Genomic DNA, 11,371 nt, shown 5'->3' with positions numbered 1-11,371 from the left:
AGTCTGGTGCTAAACGACACAGCTGTGCTGTCTTTTTCCACTCGAGGTCATCAAATCATCATTCATTCTCTGGGAGAATGTACATATGATAATATCCGTTATCGTTAAAATGATTAGAACCTTTGCTAAACAAAAAGAGTTATTATTATTATTGCTATTGTTATTATTACCATCACTTTACATATAATCCTTTATGGCAGCAAAAGGCCACTGACAAAGTTCAACTGAAGAAACGGTAAGGAAATAATCGCGCACGAGCTGCCGATGAACATGAATGGCGGTGAGTCGCTCAACACGCAATTCGGCTAACAGCTTGGCTAGTCCACCAACTCTCTCATTCTCACTCACTTGACAGTTGTAACCCTGAGCAGGCCAGCACCCGCCTTTTAGGACCACATCACTTTCAGTCGCAGATAGGACAGGTGAGAATGGTGAGCCCAAGAACCTTTATCAGATTACTAACAGCAAAATGTACAAAACGTACCACGCTGTTGATGTATTTTGGCTGACACCATCCCTCGTGTATATCAGCTCCTTAACCGTCCAAATTCCATAACATTTTCTCCTGAGGTGAAGGTCAGAGTGCTGAGCTGCATCAACCTCGCCTCTTCTGGATTACGTGACGGCCGCAAGAGTAGAGCTACTTCATCTGTCTGGTAATCTGTACAAATGTAAGCCGGTGGGGTTTGAGCACAAATCCCCCAGTGTCCCTCCTTCGGGAGATCAAGAGAGAAAGATGCGGATTGCTTTTATTCCGATCCATTTTTATTCCAAGAGGCACCTCACATCAGATGGAGTCATTGTTTGCTGCTGACAGGTGTGTTCTCTGTTTTATTTTAGTCATAGACGCAGCAAAGATGCAGCCCGCTACTTTTTGATGTTTTGCAGGGCCTGGAAGTGCTTCTTTACAGACAATTTGATGCCCGACATCCTCCAATCTCCACAAATCTTCATCAAGATAGCACCGCCTTGTTTCAAACTCACAAGCTGCTTTTGCCTAAAGTAGCTGATACAATTGAGCTCAAGACTGATTTGTTCCAGCCTTTCGATTCAGGATCACGATGTTTGCGAGCCGCGGTGGCACCGGAGGAGGCAAAGGAGGGAAGTACTCCGTGGAGGACCTCTATGGCATCAGTAAGAAGCCCAAAGCGTCTTCCTCATCGGGGAGCATTGTGGCCAAGGCCGGCACAGCCCGTAGCAGCAAAACCAGCCCGGACCAGAAGACCGAGTCCGAGGCCCTGGCGTCTCAGATCCTGGAGGCGGCGCGCAGGTTGGTGGAGCGTCGGCGACTGGAGCTCTACCTCAGAGAATGTGGCCTCTCGCTGGCTGACTGCGAGGCGCAGGGCTCGGCTATGTCGTACAGGTGAGAAGAACGCGAGCCTTTAGAACATGTAACTGGCCGACGCTCGTTACATACTGCTGCTTGTACACATAGAAAAAAGGAAAATTTAAATAAAGGCTCTCTACTCAGTTCTCCACATAACGTACATATGTAAACAAGGAGAGGTGATGCCTACTTAAGAAGCACTCACTAGCCACAATATTAGATATACGTCCGCAGTCCATCCATCCATCTGTTTTCTTAGCCGCTTATCCTCACAAGGGCCGCGGGGAGTGCTGGAGCCTATCCCAGCTCTCAACGGCCAGGAGGCGGGGTGCACCCTGAACTGGTTGCCAGCCAATCGCAGGGCACATGGAGACAAACGGTCGCACTCACAGTCACACCTCCAATTAATGTTGCATGTTTTTGGAATGTGGGAGGAAACCGGAGTGCCCGGAAAAAAACCCTTCCCAGGCACGGGGAGAACATGCAAACTCCACACAGGGAGGCCCGGGATTGAACCCGCGACCTCGGGACTGTGAGGCCAACACTTTACAGCTGATCCACTGTGCCACCCCTCCACAGTCTAGTGAGCCGAATTGCAAGAGCAGTATTAAAAATACTTCATAGTGCTCCATTTTGATTGACACCTTTATCGAGGTATTTTTTTAACAGACTCGTTAGGCGAGTGGCAAGATTGTCTGAGCTGTTTTCAGAAAAGAAGATAAAAAAGCTAAACAAATGAGAAGACTGTAGTTCAATTTAACCTTTGCAGATTACCACGATCTGGATGAGAAAGTATCTGAATCGACAGGAATATAAAACACAACTTTAGCGAGCACATTGATAAAAAAAATAATAATAATAATAATAACAGGGTGGCACAGTCGTGCAACTGGTTAGAGCATTGGCCTCATAGTTCTGAGGACCCGGGTTCAATTCCCAACCTCGCCTGGGTGGACTTTGCATGTTCTCCCATAGCCTGTGTGTCTTTTCTCCGGTTTCCAACATTAAGTGGATACTCTAATTGCCCCGAGGTGTGATTGTGAGTGCGGCTGTTGTCTGTTTCCATGTGCCCTGCGATTGGCTGTACTGTATTGATTTCCTCCCACACTCCTGCGACCCTCATGAGGATAAGCAGCTCAGAAAATGGATGGATGAATGAAAATTAATGGCCTGCTATTCAGCAAACAATGTTTATCACTCGTAGTAGTTTGCACATTGATGTAGAACTGTTTTTTTTTTAATTTTGTCTCCATTTGCTAGCTACAACGTGAGCAAAAAAAAAAAAAAAATGTTTCATATTATGATGCACTGCAGTACTTATTTATACTTAGTGCATGTGAATCAAATCAAATACTATTGATGGATGGATGGATGGATTCAAATTCTGAGAATCTTAAAGAGCACTCAAAGTCTTGAAAAAAAATTCATATAAGGATGGCAATCGATTTAACAGCAACAGTTATTACTCGTGTTAATATGACTCTTGCATGTGTGATGCATGTTTAAGTGGTGACGGGGGGTGGGGGGGGATTGTAATGGAAGGTTGATGACATCAGACACCATCCAGCTTTGATCTAGAAAGACTCATCATGTGTTTGATGATGCCATATTTCAAAGCTGGATGAAAGTGTGTTGATGCTTTTTGAGGATGGCTTGTGTTGGAGCCTGCACCCCCACCCCCACCCCAGAGATGGTCTCACGTCACCCCCCCCCCAGTGACAAGCTTGACAAGGTCAACGTCAGCAGGGGTGGCGATGGGGACGGAGCTTGGTATTTGGGTTTAGTCATACTGGGGGTCAGTGACGCATGTTTTGACAGCAGGCAGTTGTTTGTCTCACTGGTTCGCTTACATCTCACATCTCAAGTGCTCCATGAAGCTATTCTGGGATGAAACGCTGTTGCCTATCAGTTTTTATTTTGTTTTAACACAAAATAATTCTGACACAATGTTGGAAAGAGGGGGTGTGTTGAGATTAACACATTCACCATAGTCATTTTGTACTGAAATAATCTCAGTTAATCATGCTTTAGATTGCCATACACCTTATAAGGTATTATCTTTTGCTTTTTTTTTATATTAGAAAGATAAGCCCTGCAAATGGCAATGTTGTCACACATTTGGTGTAACGCGACACCAAAACACAATGACACAACATATTTCCCTTACTCATATTTCATAAACTATAGTTTCCCAGGACACTGAATTAAATGATGAATGATTTTTGTTAAAGTGTTACGATGCCTAACAAAAATATTAATTACAAATAAAATGTCTGTGTTGTTTTGGGTGAACACGTGGGCCTGCTATGCTACTGTATTTTTTATGTTGGTCATTATGGTAGTATTAGGCCCAAGTAGTTTTTGAGTTGGTACTTGATGTAAAGATTTTGACAACCACTGCCCTGTGGTCACATTCTACCTAGCATTTGTACTTAAAGGAGATTTTTTGGGGTTATTTTATGTTAAAGTAGGATTTTCTCGTCGACGACAACATTGTTTACCGGGTAGTCCTGCTCAAAGTAGTTCCACCACCGTACCTTATATCCAACAGATAGCAATGTTCAGGTTTGATGAATTACAGTGTTCAAAATGCTCCTGACATGTCTGATGTATTCCATCCAATCTGCATAAAATGTAATGATCTAAGGATACAAAAAATGCAAATACTGTACAGTACGTTCGCTATCTGCAGTACAGGATCTTTTTCATGACAACACCCTCGCTAGGTGGCAGCATTATCGCAGCCCATCCCTACATCCTCCACAACTGTACAACTTTTGCTCTTAACCGTGAACTGTACTCAAAATATTCCAGAACGACAGCATAAATTAAATGTATTTCCATCATTTAGTAGTTGCGATGTGCTTGTGTTCAGTTTTGGACATCGCGTTTCACTGGCGATGAATGAATTCAGTGTTCGATTTCATGTGGAATGTGGAAGGGATTCTCAGCATTTTTTTATTCCAACCCAAGTCAAAGGCAGCTGTTGGCAGATGTCGGGGAAATTTATTCAAAACGGTATAGCTAAATGTTACTCGTTTTGAATGCAGAACACATGACGCATGCGTATGATAGATAATGTATAGCAGAATCACTTCATTAGGCCCATTTTTGAAAAACAAATGTGTATATGAGTGTAGAAGTTGACATTTGATGAGAAACATGTCATGGTGGTACACATGGTAAACAGATCCATCAACATATCGCACTCTTGAGTTGTCTGGCGGCAATTTCAGTGGTTTCACCTATTATATTTTTTGCCACTCCTTTTTTTTTTTTTTTTTTTTTTTTAAAGAAAATACAACAAAGTGGTTTTCATTCTCGTGGAAAGTTACCAGCTCAACACAAGTTCCACTTTGCTGCTATGCAATCTGCTCTAGGACTGCGGAAGGCTGCAATGCAGGCTGCCATTTGACATAACCAAACCAGCAGAAAATGATGAATGTGGGCAATTTTATTTGTGGGCTGGGATGTTTCTGTTGTTGTTATTGTTGTTGTCTGCAAATTGTGAACACATTCGTGTAGCCTATACCGTCAACATGACTAGTCATTTTAACGTGATGTGCGTTGTGATGATGTGGCATATGGACTCAGACCAAGAGATGATGGTGCAGATGTTGCAGGAGAATTGTAATGGCTGCTCATTCAGATAAATGGGTGTGGTGGAGGAGATACGGAGCTGCAGAAATGCCTGCACGTCTAAACAGCTTAACGTGTGATGGGGAAATGCATTGGCACAAATCATTATGCGACGGATGGCTGTAATTTATTTCCAATTCACCCACGAGGCAACATTGCATAAGCAGCACACACATGATGTGAGGAAATTTGTTCATCCGTGTGATGAATGAGAGTGCGAGAGGGAACGGGAGAGAGAGGGGAAAGTGAGAGACGGGAGAGAGAGGGGGGGGTCGCGGGGGAAAGGTTGCGCGGTGTGTCATGAATATTTTTGGGGAGCTTCTGGAAAAAGCAAGAGGGACCCCCGCCCACCCCAAAAAAAAAAAAAAATCAATTTCAAAAGAATGATGGAGGGCTGATGCTCACTGGGGGCTTTTGCAGCTGATTTGCGGCTCCACGATGCTCAGCGCGTTTTGCTCGGTGCCATTCTGTGCCAAAGGAAGACGCGGGAGAGCCGCGCACGGCTTGCGCAGCTGCTGCCGGCATGTTTGCCGCTCGGCGCACTGAAGAAGGTAATCTGAACATTTTGCTCAATTTGATGCCGCTTTCGTCTGTCGCCTCCTCTGTTTTCCCTGGCTTCGAACAGACAGTGCGCACGATGATGATGATGATGATGCACTGATTTTTTATTTTTTTATTTTTACGTAAGCCTGTGTTTTCCCACCTTGCGACGAAAAGAAGAATCCAAGGGAAATGCTGAATTTAGAGGCCAAGTGTGAGGATGTGTGTGTCATTGCTGCAGCACGCGGGCAAGCTCTCCGGCTCAAGGTGGGAACAACTCACCTCAGCTGAAGAGGAGACAGAGCTCCGGGAACCATCCCAGTGTTTCTTTTTGTTTTTTCCTAAAGTGGACTGCAGCCCCGATGTATCTTGAGAGCGTGAAAACTCAGAGAACCTTCTGCCAGGTTTGCCTCAGCAGGCAGGAGACGGAGCAGACGGCAGCTCTGCATGTGTCATGTTAGAGGCAGGACACTTGCCTGCACCCCCTGCCCCTGGAACACTCGGACAAAATCTTTAACCTGGGCCCACAGGAGTGATACGAGCAGCGGTACTGATTTGTTTAGACATTTGTGAAGTCAAAGGTTCGACTCCCAAAGTCAAGCCCCGCGGAAACCAGGGTCAGGATGCAAGTGTCCTTCGCCTGCACCGAGCACAACCTCAAAAGTCGCAGCGAGGACCGACTTTGTGGCCTCCGCACCGCTCCGCCCCCGGGAGGCAGCAGCGGAGGAGTAGGAGGAGGTGGCGGTGGAGGAGGGGGTGGTGGCAGCGGAGGTGGTAGTGGTGGAGGAGCGGGCGGAGGAGGCGGCGGAGGAGGGAGCGGACAAGAGCGCAATGGCAACTACACGTCGCAAGGGTCGGTCAAGGCCAGGGAGGGCCCCGGACCGCGCCAGACCCCTCAGGGCCACGCGCACATGAAGGAGGCCATCGGGCGCCACACTAGTATGAAGTACAGGTGAGTGTGCCACAGGTGGAGGACACGTGGGACTGAAACACACTTTCAGTTGGACCAGCATGTCCTTTTGACCTCTACATGACAAACAAGTTGAGCCATATCAACATGTTACATTCACCATACTGTGGTGCCTTGAGATATGAGTGACTTGACTTAAGAGTTGTTCAAGACGCGAGCTGGCAATCATTCAGACGATTTTCTGAGTTGACTTGTGACGATGATCTCCATGGTGACCGTGAACTAAACTCATTTCACAATATCCATCCATTATTTTCTTAGCCGCTTATCATCACAAGGGTCGCTGGGAGTGCTGGAGCCTATCCCAGCTGTCATCAGGCAGGAGGGGGGGTACACCTTGAACTTTTTGCCAGGCAATTGCAGGGCACATCGAGACAAACAGCCCCACTCACAATCACACCTAGGGGCAATTTAGAGTGTCCAATTAATGTTGTATGTTTTTGGGACGTGGGAGGAAACCAGAGTGCCCGGAGAAAATCCACGCACGCACGCACAGGGACACTTCACAATAAACAGACCAACTATTGAAACATGAAACAAAGAAAATTGCATGTTGTACATTTAGAACAATCAAACAAGTGCCTATAATAAAAGGGCCTTCTACAGAAGCTTAATGCTAACATACAATGGACAACAGCAACAAGATGCTAACAATTAGCATCATAGCTATGGTTTTAGAACACTTTCAGGAGCAGATTTGAGCTCAGGAAGCGAAACAGACACCACAAATATATATTCTTTATCCTCTGAGAAGAAAAGACCAATTTCATTTCAGCTTGAGTCTCTGATAATCAAGACAATAGTCCTCATTCGCTACTAAACGTGCAGAAATGTTCCCATTATGCACCCAAGCTGAGGATACAGTAGAATGTGCCCATGCCCATCTGCGGTTGACCGTTCCCGGCCCCGCAAATTCGCAGATTTTGCTCTCAAATTTTTTTTTTCATATTATACCATATTTTCACATCCACGAAGCGACTTTAAATTCTCTTCTAAATAGACAGGAAGCACTAAGGAGGTCCTTAGGCTGCAAGGCATGCTGGGAGGATATAAATAGCATCTAAAGTGCAAGTTTTGTGTCAATGATTTCATCAGTCATTCTTTTATTTGTTTTATTATTTGCTAGTGGTGCTATTCTGTTTGCTGTGGTGTGATCATTTTAGTTTCAATGTGACACTGAGAGTGTGAACAACATCTTCAGTAATCTGGCTACACTGTTAGCGTGTGGGACAAGCTAAACCTCTTGTGCTTCATCATCATCTGCTTGAAGTCCATCACCAACGTTTATCGTTCTCATGTCTATGATTTTACAAGTTATTCAAACAGCCAACTCAATGAGCTGTTATTCAATTGGTGAAATCTGGTAACAACGCAAGGATTAGCTGCCATTTTGCCATCGCACGTGACGTCTGAGGCTCAGCCGTCCTGGGTGTTTGACCACAAACAGAAAAAACCATGAGTAAATATTGAGCATGTTTAACCTTTTGGATCGTCGGCCCGACAATTTTCCGAGCAGCTGAGGGAGAGTAAGAAAAAATTTGAACGCACATCACACCGCATGATCATCTTTGGCTGAATTTGCACCTACAAGGCTTAACGGGAAGAAAATTGATTGCCTGCAGTCTGGGAGTACAATATTAATTTAGGCTTGGCTCCATGAGCTTTGTTTGCAGCAAGCGGAACTAAAAACATTTTGTTTCATTTTTATTTATAAACATTTCTACAACGTACAGTACCAAACTCACACCGTTTCAAAAAATGTAACCCTTTCATTGAGCAACCCGGGTGGTTTTTGGACAAAGTGGTTTAGTGACATATAGATGGACCCAAAAAAAATGTTGATATTTCACCCTTAGCGGAGGTCTGCGCTTTGTCTTCAATTGTATTATCAATCTTCGTGTATGCATTTACCCTTGGCTTTTTTTTTTTTTTTTGGACTGTGTTGTTTCCATTGAAAATTTGGAAGATTGGCTACAATTGCCTTAAATGTTAGGGGTTGAAACATCACCTGTTGCTTTGAAAGTGCCCTTGAACACCTGTGAATGGGTTTTAATGTGGACACATTCTGAGGACCATTGTAGCTTGTATTGATCTTTATGCAGGAGCATGATTTCTATGATGGAAGGTGACATAGAGGTCACAAATGGACAATGTGGAACATATTGTACAGGTTGTCTACGTTTGCATTTAGCTCAGCCACTGCAGCATTTACATTATACAATTTGTTTGTGATAAAAGAAAAAGAGAAAAACTACCCTTTAAAGCTCTGTAGTTGATGCACAACCAACCATTTTTTTTCCAGGTCATTGAAATATCTGCATCAACAAAACAATTCTTTCCACCCATGAACAACCTATCTCGGAGGCCTTAAAAAACTTTTTGTGTATCCTGAAAAAGAAACAGACAAAAACATAAAAACAACATTGCAGCACACAAGATCAGGTCTGCATCACAATGTATAAAAACAGGGCAACATCAGCATCTCTTTGGATTGAGTCTTGTCGACGACATGCAACGGAATGTGTTTGTACAAAAATAATCCCATTTGTCTCCAAATGTATGACGCTTCATCGGCCGGAACAGTGACTGCGACTTCACTGCAGAATCCAATAAATATGATCGGTTCCCCTGGTAATCAGGTTGATTGAACAGTTCCCATTCTTTCCTCACTCCATTTGCGTTCGTACTGTATGAGGAGATTTTAAAAGGGGAATGAAGCACACAGTGAAACGCAGCCATACAAATCTTGGATTATTCTTGCCATTCAACACATTATTCTCAGGAAAGTGCCACAAATCGGGAGTGCGGTTGTTAATCCAGCATACGGCTGCCTCCAGTTGCCCATGGCAACACCCCCCTTCCCCCGGCATTGCTTTTAGTTTGTCACTAACAACACAAGCATTGCGGTGGCTTATCAGGGCCTGGCTAGCCTCAGTGTCTGTGCTGTGGATTTTTATAGCACAGTGACACTGGTCAAAGCTCAACGACTGTAGGCTTTGTGCTCCTGACTTTGTGTCACTGTGCGGAACACAAGTGAAGACTGATACAGATGCGACACGCATCGCACTTTGCAGATGGCACCTGTCATTGCTGCTGTTGGCTCGTGTTTGCTAATCACCGCACAGGCCGCCTCATTGACCTAACTTGCGCTCAGCGATAGTAATAATCTCGTGTCCTCCCCTGCTGGAATTGTGGTGACTTGCTTGATCAATTGTTTCTTGAAGCTAGGAAGGAGCTGGTACCAATGGTAAGATAACCGTTGAGCAAAAATATTGCAATATCATGGTATGCTGTCATGATATTGCAATGACAGCATTGTCAGGTAACTAAAAATATGTTGATTTTCTATTGATTGGAGTGGAGTACACTTTCTTCAATAGTTATTGTGAAAGGTGGCTCCTAAAAAACAACTTAACTGTATCATGAACGTGTGTAAAAGAATAAGATGGAAATATTATTGCGGGATAGGTGAACTGTAAACCCAAAAGAAATAAAGTGGTTCACAATTCATCAGCACATTTATTAGTAAGTTCATCCAAAATCTCAGAGCAAGGAGAATGTTTAGACCTGTAAATGTATAATCTTGCTAAGATGAGTTCAAATGAGCTATTTTTTAGCCAGTAGCTCACCTCACTTTATGACCTTGGAAAAAATTACTTCGAATAGCTCTTTCCCTCGCTCACATAAAGAAATACAGCATCATACAAAGTCATTGTATAGACGACGTTTATGTACACGCGTGCACATGTAATATGTTTTGATTATTTCTATGATTGAGAAATGAATGGCTGTGACGTGACTGGGTCAGTCTACTCAAGCATGAAATCTGCAGAAAAAACGCTCGAAGGCGTCAACCACCAGGGGCATTGTGGCATGAATATAGCACAGCGCCACCTAGCGGGACATCCTGAACACCACTCATGAGTCAAGTGGGGGTTCCCATGGAAACCAGATCCTCACTTTTTTTTTTTTTAGGAGGAAGAAACAACAAGAGGGGAAGAAGGTCAGACTTATTTCCAGCATAGCTGTACTAGCCACTATTGGACATTGAAAGTCCACTGAGCTGCAAGGTCAGTGGAATCAGTCTTCATCTCTTTTGGCAACAGCGACACCATTTTATCAGCCAAAACACTCCATTGTGTATGCTACTTTTGTTTCCACGGCTGGAATGAATTAATATAAACAGAGATGTTCCGATGAATTTTTCCACAGATTTGGACAAAGCTCACGTTGTCCTCCGCCTCGCTTTCAGCAACTCGGTTCCGTCGTGCGCACGAGAGCTCCAACGCAACTCCTAAAAGTCAACATGGTGTTAGAATTCACGTTTTCCGAGGACCGAGGTGATCTCAAGCACTCGATACGCTTTCTGTGGTTAGACAGAGCAGTGCATTACCATCAATTAGCATTGTGATGATGTGAGTGCGCTGACATCCAGTCTGCTGTTCTCTCTGAGTGCACTTCAGCTGTGCATTTTTAACCGCCTCAACCCTCAGCGGCCCATGAACAAATCATTGAACCTCAACAACCTTGTCAGGTTTTGCACGTAAAGTTCATGCCCTGACATACTCAATGACCTTCATTATGCTCCTTGAGGACACTGTCACTTATTTGTTAAGATGACCTTGACTAGTGTTTCCCAAACTTTAATGATCTATGAGCCTTGAACACTCGTATCTGAAATAATCTGTCCCCACTGAATGAATGGAATTGGCATTAATCCGTTCCAGCAGCTCTCCACCCATCCCCCGCAAAAAAAATCAAAACCAAAATTTTTTTTTTTTAAATTTTCAGGAGGAAATCTCTTTCAACAGTATTACATAAAAACAATTGGTCTCCGCATAACCTGCAAACACAGAAAATGCATTAAAAAACACAACTGCACCTAATGTTTTGTT

The 11,371-nt window shown here is 44.0% G+C and overlaps 1 protein-coding gene across 2 annotated transcripts in view; it reads left to right on the top strand.

The window, feature by feature from the left end:
- Positions 1 to 1,061: 1,061 nt before the first annotated feature.
- LOC133491846 (voltage-gated potassium channel subunit beta-3) overlaps positions 1,062 to 11,371 on the top strand; it is a 29,089-nt gene continuing 18,779 nt past the window's right edge. The window contains exon 1 of one of the 2 annotated variants that reach the window (XM_061803498.1): positions 1,062 to 1,363. In XM_061803498.1, coding sequence (XP_061659482.1) covers positions 1,062 to 1,363 — 302 coding nt within the window. Of the gene's footprint in view, positions 1,364 to 5,660; positions 6,459 to 11,371 lie in introns of those variants that run through there. The other variant, XM_061803497.1, reaches the window with a different exon arrangement.

The sequence above is a fragment of the Syngnathoides biaculeatus genome, chromosome 18 (genome assembly GCF_019802595.1).
Source record: "Syngnathoides biaculeatus isolate LvHL_M chromosome 18, ASM1980259v1, whole genome shotgun sequence".
Classification (NCBI taxonomy): Eukaryota; Metazoa; Chordata; class Actinopteri; order Syngnathiformes; family Syngnathidae; genus Syngnathoides; species Syngnathoides biaculeatus.
This window is presented reverse-complemented; position numbering and strand designations above follow the sequence as displayed.